The sequence below is a fragment of the Berghia stephanieae genome, chromosome 3 (genome assembly GCF_034508935.2).
Source record: "Berghia stephanieae isolate SIO BIC M18660-M18661 chromosome 3, UCSD_Bste_1.3, whole genome shotgun sequence".
Taxonomy (NCBI): Eukaryota; Metazoa; Mollusca; class Gastropoda; order Nudibranchia; family Aeolidiidae; genus Berghia; species Berghia stephanieae.
The window spans coordinates 66,293,583-66,306,082 of record NC_088362.1 but is presented as its reverse complement, the minus strand read 5'-3'; the positions used below and the strand labels follow the sequence as shown (position 1 = coordinate 66,306,082).

At 35.5% G+C, this 12,500-nt stretch overlaps 1 protein-coding gene across 1 annotated transcript in view; it reads right to left on the bottom strand.

Annotated features, from left to right (window-relative positions):
- The window catches only part of LOC144968239 (uncharacterized), a gene marked incomplete in the record, with an annotated part of 66,780 nt that overhangs the window by 49,298 nt on the left and 4,982 nt on the right, over window positions 1-12,500 (bottom strand). The window contains 2 exon segments of the mRNA XM_078906390.1: window positions 721-827; window positions 9,338-9,704. Of these exon segments, the coding sequence (XP_078762516.1) occupies window positions 721-827; window positions 9,338-9,704 (474 nt within the window).

The window sequence follows — 12,500 nt, the reverse complement described above, 5'->3', positions numbered from 1 at the left end:
TAGAGTAGTAGTAGTAGTAGTAGTAGTAGTAGTAGTAGTAAGTAGTAGTAGTAGTAGTAAGTAGTAGTAGTAGTAGTAGTAGTAGTATCAGTAGTAGTAGTAGTAGTAGTAGTAGTAGTAATAGTACTGTAGTAGTAGTAGTAGTAGTAGTAGTAGTAGTAGTAGTAGTAGTAGTAGTAGTAGTAGTAGTAGTAGTAGTAGTAGTCGTAATAATAATAGTAGTAGTAGTAGTAGTAGTAGTAGTATTAGTAGTAGTAGTAGTAGTAGTAGTAGTAGTAGTAGTAGTAGTAGTAGTCGTCGTAGTAGTAGCAGCAGCAGTAGTAGTAGTAGTACTTGTAATAGTACAGTAGTATTAGTGATATGAGTAAAAATTGAATCTTTCGATTAAATAGATTTAATGGGTGTTAATAAAGCAATAAATCACTCTCGTCACGAAACGGAACAGGCTCACTCAAGTTCATGGTTGTAGGCAACCTTCTTCTGACCTTGAAGTCGACTCACACTGAGAATGGGTAACTGAACCTCTTTGATATGGGGGATAATTTTTTGGGTAGATTGATATTCTCTATAAAAGGTGGAGTTGGAAGTAATTGTTATCACCGTTTGGAGCAACAGAGATTGTGATAAATTCCTGCCCCATAAGTTTTTTAAGCTTTGAAGGATAAATCTTTTTAATAAAAGATTTGGAGTTGAAAATTCCAAACAGAATAATATGCTTACAGTGAGTGTAAAAGTGCAATCTTTCGTAGGGCAATTCTTCGTCAAGCTGAAGTACGCCACTGTATCTATTGACTGTTGCAACTGAAAGCTTATTCCGGGACAATCTCCTGAAGAAAAATAAATATAATATATGTTATATAATTAAAAGAAATATAAATATAATACCCTTATTCATCCCTATAAGGATATGTGTTATTGAGATATTTTCAAGGAGGAGGTGGAAGGGTGGGGGGGGGGGGGGGCAATAAAGCATTAATAAAGAGCAATATCCACTAAACGTGCTCAAAGTGCTCTACAAGGGGTCCCTAGCCAACAGGAACGCTTAACATGTAAAATAAGACTTGACGCGTGTCAGGCTATATTACTATATTTTGGACAATGACAACGCTGTTAACGGCCAGCTACTCATTTTACATCTGAGTACGGCCAGAGAATGTGAATAAAGAGCGTTCTCCAAGGACTCAAATATGCCTTCGCTCAGAGTGGGTCTCGAACTCTAGACCTTCCGATCCGAAATAGCGAGCCATATCACTGGACCACATAGTAAGTGGAAGTGGAGCCAATGGTAATCATTATGGTACTTCCAAGATTTAAAGTAAAAAAAAAATTATTAAATAAATAAATACATTCCACTGATCCACGCCATTCCCATAATATTAGATCTTTATTTATGTTCTGTTTGATTTCCGTGTTGCTGATAACATTTAAAAAGTATGGAGCAGACACCGGTATATGATAAAGATCTGAAAGTCGACTGATTTTTGGGATGGGTGTTTGTTTTTTCTTGTATTTTTCTTTCTTGTTGCGCCATTGCTTTGTCTGGCGCCTTTCATACACACGTGTTCAAATCTGGTTGGTGATAGGATATTGAAATTCGATGAACGATGGTGATGAACGACAATGAGGAAAACGAAAGTGATCATTATGAGATTGTGATAAGAGATGCTCGAGCGTGATCTTTTTTTTTTTACACGAGTCTGGAAAATTTGTCTTATTTACTTCCTGTTCCAGTGGCGCATAATGACAAAGAGACGCGGAGATAACCTTCCCCACAAACATACTCTTACCAAAGTGTTGAATCAATGGCACGGAGACAGCATCCCTCGCACTTATTGATTATTGCACCTCATGGTGGTCACCATAGATAACATAGGACTCCTAGTAGTCTGAGGTGGTCACCAACTAATGTATTATAAATATACCGAGGTGTGAATATATCGCATTTGCCTGACCACCACCCCCTACCCCTTTGTAGTTCAAGTAACTACGGAGAAGCTATGACTGAATCACACAATTCTCAGCGAGAGTCATTCGGACTGCGAAGCTTACTACTACTACCGATAAGCACGCTGGTGATGGGAATTAGATTTCCGGAAACCTTATAATAAAATGGGATAAATTTATTTTCCAATCTCGTCATTCGCAATCATAATGGAGTAAATACATACCGCTTTCCGTTGTCATTAACCAGTTAACTGCCATACTCTGAAAAACGCGTATTTAAAAAATTCGACCAGAAAAATCGTCCTCCAAATCCCGATCGATACCCTCATCTTGATAAAAACCCATAAAACCTGGGATTCTACGAAGTCCCAGCATTGAGAGAGTCTTTGCCAAGATGAGAGTCATTTAAATAGATCGAATTTTCTAGCCAAATTTTTTAACACATTTTTGTCAGAGTACTGCAGTTAACTATTTAAAGAAAAAATGTATGTCTTGTGTCACAACCCACACACATACATACACACACATACACAAAAATATACTCACACACATACCCACACATACACACAAATATACGCACACACATATATACACACACATACACACAAATATACGCACACACACACATACACACAAATATACGCACACACATAATTGAATATTCACCCATAGTTATAAACATATCATATACTATGTATAGATAGTATGCAGATGACGTCACTCAGACCTTTGTTATTGTTTTTGCATTCCGCGTTTGTGAGTTGTTCTCACTAAACTGTATTAACCAGACTATAAAAGTTCATGGTTACACAGAGTTTGTGTGTTGGTCCGTTATACTTCCGGATGGCAATGTGACGAACTCCTTGGCCAAGCGCATTCTATCTATACGATCAAATAATATAGGCAGATGTGAAAAGGATGTTTTTGGTTTAAGATGTAAGGGAATTAACAGTTAGTTGTTCCTTGATGATTCTGAGAGTAGTCTTTCTAATACAAAGTCTCATCACAGAAAAGGATTATGCGCAAAAACAATTGTAGCTATTTAAAAAGAGGAACTAAAAGTGTAATTTTATGAGCTGACCTAAAAGGTGTTACAGGGTTTTTTTTTTTTAAAGTAGATAGGGGGCTTAAACATTTAAAGTCTATCATGACTATTTTGTAACTTAATCTCGCTTTGATTGGCCAGTGTAGTTCGTAGAGAATACGCTTCCACAGTCGAGACGTCACTTCCCTCTAATGACGCATGGTAAATTAGTAACTGGCTCTAAACTATCGGAACAATGGCGGACGCCCTTATGAAATATTTCTCCGACGAGCATAAAAGCGCATCCAGAGAGAAAAAAAGGCATTAATTGTGATCATGTTTTGACTTTTACACTTTCTGATCACACGACATATGGAAAGTTCTAGCCAGCATGAAGAATAAAAAGTACCGACACGATGGCCGCCGTTGCTGGGCGACGTGACATCAGACTATTGAATCCTATTGGAAGAGAGTGGGCCAAACACGTTTTTCTTAAAGTTAATTTTGCAGCCATTTTCTGAATGATTTGCAGACGAGAGAGTTTATCATAACTTACGCCTAAAAGAGGGAAATTGCAGTTAAGAGGTAAGACGCTCACTGGCTACCTCAAAAGTCAGATAATCTCTATCAGTGGCAGTTTCTTTATTGGAAGTGGTTATTCAGTATCAGATACTGAATAGTGCTTTGCCACTATTCAGTATCCATAAGGAACTCTTTTTCATAGAGAGAGTGAAAAGTGCGACAATCTCGGTTGAATGGAAATAAACTGTTGACCTACTTCCAGATTGAACACATGCACTAACTGACAGCCCGAATCGAAGCTGTAAAAATATTTTGATCGTAATTTTTTTTAAATTTCTGCTTTTATGCAATTAACATAGTTCAAAAAATCAAAATAAGAGTGGCATTCAAATCCATTTTTAAATGTCTAAATAGACATGATTAAATGTCACTAAGAGTTCAGTGACACCATGGCTTGGTGGATATAAGCTGTTTGACTCTGAGTTTAAGGTTCGAGAGTTCAAATCCCGGTAGGGGTAACTTGTTTTTTTTCCCCATTATTTGTTTAACTCCTTCTGTCTATTGATATTTTTTAAACTTTTGTTTTTATAATTTTATTTGCTTGTAATATACTTTAATGTTGATATTATACTATTGTACTTTTATTATTATTATTATTATTATTATTATTATTATTATTATTATTATTATTATTATTATTATTATTATTATTATTATTATTTTCTAATTACTTACTATTATTATTATTGTTGTTGTAATCGTCATCATCACTATTATGATTATGATGATTATTTTTTTTAACCGAGTAGTTGGAGTGATTTAATCAGTTATCGATTTATTACGAATATCTTTTATGTGTTATCATCTCGTTGTTGTTTTTCATTATTGTACTCTTCTATTGTTCATTATTTTTTAAAATCTTGCTTTTTTCTGTTTGTCTCATTTGTTGTTGTGTTGTTGTTGTTTTCTTGTTGTTGTTTGTTTGTTTGTTTGTTTGTTTGTTTGTTTGTTTGTTTGTTTGTTTTGTCATCTAAGGCAAACCCGATTCATTATAAATATGTGGGCAGACTTTCTGCATTTTTTAATTGAGCGATGTACTTCCGTGAATTAATTGCCGTACTATATTAAAATTTACGTGTATAATAATAATAATAATAATAATAATAATAATAATAATAATAATAATAATTAATAATAATAATAATAATAATAATAATAATAATAATAATAATAATATAATAATTTAAATAGATACTGAATATTAGACTACAATTGACATCTATTTACTGAATACATGTGGTATTGTTAGGGGTGTTTCTTTTTTTACGAAACCTGCCAAAAACACGCCGATACCCGACAAAGTTATGTGAAGTAGGCAGCAATGGGGAGTGAACCTGGGACTCAGGGAAGTGTACACCGTTGGGGAGTGAACCTGGGGCTGGGTTTCGTAAAAAAAAAGCAATTACTTTTTTACGAAACCCGACAATATCCGACAAAGTTATGGAAAGAAAGTAGGCAACAGTGGGGGAGTGGACAGGAGATTCAGGGAAGTGTACACTATTGGGGAGTAAACCTAAGTCTATGGTTTTTTGGCGGGTTTTGGCGGATTTCATAAAAAAGTAATTGCTTCATTCTCGTCTGGTACCCATCTCCCATAGTCCGGCTTCATTTCCCACTGGTATCCATCTCCCCTAGTCCCAGGTTCATTTCCACTGATATCCTCTTCTCACAGTCCCAGGTTCACTCCCAACCGGTGTGCACTTCCCTGAGTCCCGGTTCATTGCCCAATGGTGCCCACCTCCCATAACTTTTGAAAATTTCGGTAGGTTTCGAAATAAAAGTACATTCTGAGCTCACTGTCCACTGGAATCAGCCTCTCGCAGTCCCAGGTTCAATCCTCATCAGTGTCCAAATCCCAGATTCACTCCCCACTGCTGCCTGCTTCCCATAACTTTGTCGGGTTTTGGCGGGTTTCGTAAATAAGTAATTCCCCCTCCCCCTTGGTATTGCTTTTTTACAAAATCCAGAGTCCCAGGTTCACTCCCCACAAGTTTACACTTCCCTGAATCTCAGGATCACCCCCCACTGTTGCCTGCTTCAATAAGTTTGTCGGATATTGCCATATTTTGTCGGGTTTCGTAAAAAAGTAATTGCTTTTATATGAAACTCGCTGAAACCCGCCGAAAACCAGAGTCTCAGGTTCACTCCCTACTGGTGTACACTTCCTTGAATCTCAAGTTAACTCCCCACTGTTGCCTACTTCCCATAACTGTCGAATATTGCCGGGCTTCGTAAAAAAGTAATTGCTTTTATGTGAAACTCGCTGAAACCCGCCAAAAACCATAGTCTCAGGTTCACTCCCCACTGGTGTACACTTCCCTGAGTTTCAGGTTCACTCCCCACTGGTGTACACTTCCCTGAGTCTCAGGTTCACTCCCCACTGTTGCCTACTTCCCACAACTTTGTCGGATATTGCCGGGTTTCGTAAAAAAGTAATTGCTTTTATGTGAAACTCGCTGAAACCCGCCGAAAACCATAGTCTCAGGTTCACTCCCACTGGTGTACACTTCCATGAATCTCAGGTTCACTCCCCACTGTTGTCTACTTCCCATAACTTTCTCAGATATTGCCAGGTTTCGTCGGGTTTCGTAAAAGAGTAATTGCTTTTATATGAAACTCGCTGAAACCCGCTGAAAACCAGAGTCTCAGGTTCACTCCCCACTGGTGTATACTTCCCTGAGTCTCTGGTTCACCCCCCACTGTTTGCCTACTTTCAATAACTGTCGGATATTGCCGGGTTTCGTAAATAAGTAATTGCTTTTATGTGAAACTCGCTGAAACCCTCCGAAAACCAGATTCTCTGGTTCACTCCCCACTGGAGTACACTTCCATGAATCTCAGGTTCACTCCCCACTGTTGCCTACTTCCCATAACTCTCTTGGATATTGCCAGGTTTCATCGGGTTTCGTAAAAAAGTAATTGCTTTTATATGAAACTCGCTGAAACCCGCTGAAAACCAGAGTCTCAGGTTCACTCCCCACTGGTGTACACTTCCCTTAGTCTCAGGTTCACTCCCCATTATTTGCCTACTTTCCATAACTTTGCCCCATTTTGTTGGGATTTGGCGCATTTTGTAAACAAAAAGTAATTGCTTTTTTATTATACAAAACCCGCCGAAACCCAGTCCCAGGTTCACTCCTCACTGGTGTTTACTTCCACGAATCTCAGGTTCACTCCCCACTGTTGCCTACTACCCATAACTTTCTCGGATATTGCCAGGATTAATCGGGTTTCGTAAAAAAGTAATTGCTTTTATATGAAACTAGCTGAAGCCCGCCGAAAACCATAGTGTCAGGTTCACTCCCCACTGGTGTATACTTCACTGAGTCTCAGGTTCACTCCCCATGCTTTGCCGCATATTGCCGGGTATCGTAAAAAAAGTAATCCCCCCCCCCCCACATTTTTTATTGCTTTTTTACAAAACCCAGAGTCCCAGGTTCACTCCCCACTGGTGTACACTTCCCTGAATCTCAGGTTCATCCCCCCCCCCCCCCACACCACACCACACACACACACACACACACACACACACACACACGCTGCTGCCTACCTCCTATAACTTTGTCGGATATTGCCGGGTGTCGTCGCGTTTCGTAAAAAGTAATTGCTTTTTATTACGAAACCCGCCGAAACCCAGTCCCAGGTTCACTCCCCACTGGTGTACACTTTTCTGAGTCCCAGATTCACTCCCACAGCTGTCCTCTTCCCATAACTTTGTCAGGTTTCGGAAAAAAAAAACACCGTACAAAAACCACTATTCAGTGTCAGATAATGAATAGTGCAAAACCACTATTCAGTATCAGATACTGAATAGTGCAAAACCACTATTCAGTATCAGATACTGAATAGTGCTAGCCTTCTTTATTTAAGTCTTTACTATATTTAAGTCTTTACAACATTACCGATTTGTATCTGCAAAGATACATTGTCATCCAAAAAGACAATTAAGGTTTTAACACACAAAGAGAGAACTGTTCCGAACATCTAATAATATTGGGCCAACTATTGGTAAAACTAATAATAATAGTAAAAATAATAATAATAATAATAATAATAATAATAATAATAATAATAATAATAATAATGATGATGATGATGATGATAATAATAATAATAATATAATGATAATAATAAAAATGATGATGATGATGATGATTTTGATGATGATGATGATGATAATAATAATAATAATAATATAATAATAATAATAATAATATAATAATATAATAATAATAATAATAATAATAATAATAATAATTAATAATAATAATAATAATTAATAATAATAATTGTAATAATAATAATATATAATAATAATAATAATAATAATAATTAATAATAAATAATAATAATAATAATAATAAATAATAATAATAATAATAATAATAATAAAATAATAATAATAATAATAATAATAATAATAATAATAATAAATAATAATAAATAATAATAATAATTAATAATAATAATAATAATAATAATAATAATGAATAATAATAATATAATAATAATAAAATAATAATAATATAAAATAATAATTAATAATTAATACATAATGATAACAATAATAATAGTAATAATAATAATAACCATCATCATCATCATCATCATCATCATCATCATAAGAAGAAGAAGAAGAAGAAGAAGAAGAAGAAGAAGAAGAAGAAGATGATGATGATGATGATGATGATGATGATGATGATGATGATGATGATGATGATGATGATGAAGAAGAAGAAGAAGAAGAAGAAGAATAAGAAGAATGGCCATTTAATATAGCGCTTTCTATGCAATTTTAAATCTCTCTTGATACCGTCTAGTAAAAATGATATATCTATTCTTTCTTTTTAAGGGTTGGGAGTCAATATTGTTCCCTATATCAATTGCTATCATTGAGCACAGAATTACTGGCAACTATCTACAGGACCGATCAAAGTCCACGGCTCAAAAGATTTGTCCTGATCTATGTGAATTTTCACAATACAGTAGTATCACAATTAAATTAAATGAGTACATGTTTGTAATAGCCTTTATTTCTCCGTAAAAAAAAAAATAATAAAGTCACTGATGGCACTAGACCATCGTCTGCACTAGACACATATAGGGTTATCTCCCTTCTTTTACAAAAACAAAAACAAATAATTTGTTATCCTTGCGCTATTTAAATATAAGTAATGTTTTTTCACATTTAAAACTGTAGGCCTGCTTGTATTTTTTTAAATCCAGATCTTATCTAAATTTATCTTTTTTGTCAATTCGATTACTATTCTATTCTTTTTTTTTTTTTTTTACAAATCTTTATATTTTCTGACATTGTCCTTATACATCAAATTATTACATTTTTCTAGACCACCCTCTTCGCTGTGTTCATTTGTGTTATAAACATTATAATATTTTACTTTTTGTATATCTGTGTTGTGGAAGTTAACATAGATCGAGACCGACATTTCTATTTTGGTATTTTGTTTTGATGCCGTGCCGTTGATGCCGTGTATCCTATGAAGAGAGCATTCAAAGCCCTAGTCGACGCAGGTGTGGCATGTGCCTTGTGTTGTCTATGGAGGGTCCGCCTAACGTAAACATTATTCAACAATTTTATTTATTCATTTTTTTTAATGACACAGATGAATTAAAGAAGATTGACATCGTGCAATGCTCATGCATCAGTCGCATAATGTTAATATCGTATCGTTTCGTATCGTATCGTATCAATTAAGAGCTAATAATAGGTTCTAAAAACCTTTAAATGCTCTGTGTAACTTTCATGCATAGATACAATTTACGAACCATTTCCCCTTGGTTTGATGGTAACGTTAGGAACATCATTTCCATAGCCAGAGATTAGCACACAACTATTTGTCAAGTTTGCATCGTTACAAGAACGATAGTATTTGGCCTTCATAAAGACATGGAGAATAGGCTCCTGGAGAATATTAGGCTTGGCATTAGACAATGGTATGGACTTGGTATTTCCCACCAGGATCTTTGGTTCTGAGCCGCTTTGAAGTGGGTCATGTGATGGAAATTGTATGGGCTTTGGCGTCAAAGCAGAATGGGTCATGCTGATGGCTCTCAGGAATCTCCCGAGTCGAGGTTGACGTCTTGCCTGGAGGATGTTTGGGCCTTTCTCATGTGAGCTTTGGGTCAAACAAGCCTGAGTAAAGTTTAATAAAAGTCATAATTATTAATAGTAACATAGCAATGAAAATCATGAGATGTACAAGAAGGGGGGGGGGGGGATTGTTATATTTTTGTTTGGTTGTTTCCACCCCCCCCCCCCCCCCCACTCCCTCCTTTTTTTAAAAAAAAAATTATTTCATTTTATTGTTATTCTTTTTTTTTATGTAATTTTTTTTCGGGAAGGGAGTTGTTTGGGTTTGGTGTTTTGTTTGCTTAGTTTCATTTTATTTGTTTTGATTTGTTCGTTTTTAGTTTTGTTTTTGTTTGATTTTTTTCTGCTTTTGTTTGTTTGTTTGATTGGTTTGGTTCATTTTGGAATTGGTCGGGGTTTTTTGGGTTTGTTTTTTTTTTTGTTGTTTGTTTGTTTGTTTTGTTTTGTTTTTTGGGTTTTTTTTTTTTTTGGGGGGGGGTTTTCCTTTTTATTTTATTTTTTGTGTGTTTTTTTTTATTTTTGGAATTTTTTAAAGTTTTCTTTTGTTTTTGTGGTTTGTTTCGTTTTGTATTTTGTTGGGGTTTATTTCTTGTTTTGTATTTTGTTTGTTTTTGTTTGTTTTTTTTTTTTGGTTTGTTTTTGGGTTGTTTTTTTTTTTCCTTTTTTTTAATATTTGACTTTCCTTTTTAAAAACAAAGTTAGGAGGCACTGGATTAACGAACTGTAAATTTATTTAATAGAAATAACATAATCAGCCAGAATAAACGAATACAGATTTATAATATATATATATATATATATATATATATATATATATATATTATATATATATATATATATTATATTGACGTCACTCAACCTTTTGTTATTGTTTTAAGACAGCCATTTTGAAGATTTGTTCTCACTATCAGACTATACATGGTCAAGGTAACACATAGTTTTGTGTGCTAGTACGTTATATCCGGTTGGCGGATGTTGTAAATATTTTACCCAGACGGATTGCATCAATCCTTGCACATATCGTCAAATATAGCAATAAAATTCCACCCATGTCAAAAAGATTGTTATAAACGCTCACAAACTGTGGTGCTGGCTGATTCGACTGTTTAGTATGTTTTAAGAATGGATATGATTACAAGAATACAACTAATTTTCCGGTTTCAAAATCGTTGGAAGGGTGTATGTAACCAGTCCCTGCGAGGACTAATGATGAAAACGTTACATATTGAATCATAAGGTTGTATAACTATTTTGTAGCAGGGGATATAGGCAGATTCTAAGGATTACGGGACACAAGACGTAAAAGAGCGAGGATGGATGATCTCTGCGGCTATGTGGTCTAGTGGTATGACACTCGCTTTCGGATCGGAAGGTCCTGGGTTCGAGCCTCGCGCTCGGCGCATAGTTGAGTCCTTGGAAACGGCTCTTTACTCACATTCTCTCACCGTGTAAAATGAGTACCTGGCCGTTAACAGCGTTGTCTTTGTCCGAAAAATTATAATAGAAGATCATTTACAAGGCATGTATTCAGTCGTCCGAAAGAGTGGTTTTACACTTCTAATGAGATCTAAACCAGTTTTTTTTAACATCATACTATTGTTCCCTATTATGTCACTCATTTGTGACTGTCATTGATGTCGTATTGATGCTTTGAGCTTAGCCAAAAAGTTCACAGTATTCGTCTTCCGGAAATAACTTACCAACACACAAATCTATGTGTTAGCCTTAAATGTTTATAGTATGATTAATACAATTTAGTGAGAACTACTCATAAAAATGGATGGCTAACTAAAAACAATAAAGACCTGAGTGACCTCAACTTCGTTCTATCATAGCAATCATTAACTTATAGGTAGTATGCGCTTGGCTTAGGAGTGCACAACATTGCCATCCGGAAGTGTAACGGACCAACACACAAAACTTTGTGTAACCGTGATCGTTTATAGTCTAGTTAATACAGTTTAGTGAGAATTACTCATAAACGCGGATGGCAAAAAACAATAACAAAGACCTGAGTGACTTCGAACTATCTATAAAGCCTGACCGTGGCCATCGTAAAGTTATGGCCTGACACTGAACAAAAAATGACGTCAAAATGCCAGTCTTTTGCCATAAAAGAAAATAAATCGTGAGTTGTATTCAATAGTTCAACCAATGAAATAACTTGTTTCCATGAGCACTACAACCCACTAGGCGGTGCAAAAACCAAATAATGACGTCAAACTGCCAGTTTTTTTTGGATTTCAGTGTCAGGCTATAACATAACGATGGCTACGGCCTGACACTGACCAAAAAATGACGTCAAAAGACAAGTCTTTAGCCACAGAAGAAAACATATCGTGAGTTGTATTCAACAGTTCAGCCAATGGAATCACTTGTTTCCTTGAGCTCTACTAACAACTCATTAGACACTTCACAAACCTAAAGTAATGACGTCAAACTATATGTCTTAGAGGTTCTAGCGTCAGGCTTCTTAGTTAACGATGGCCTACGGTGCTATCAAAAAGGACAGTTTACATAGAAAGAACATCTCTCCAAAGGGTTTGATTATTTCTAAATAGGATTGAAATTAACTCACAAATCATACAACTTATAGAAAACATAAACCAAAAAACAAAGATACTGAAGACTCAGCTGTTGGATACGGTGTCCTGTATTATGTTGTTATTGGCTGAATATGGGGGTTTTGAATCTGAAACGTTCGGTGTATAGACAGAACGACGTTGACGTCACTCAGGTCTTTGTTATTGTTTTTTGCCATCCACGATTATGAGTAATTCTCACTAAACTATGTCAACCAGACTATAAAAGTTCAAGGTTACACATAGTTTTGTGTGT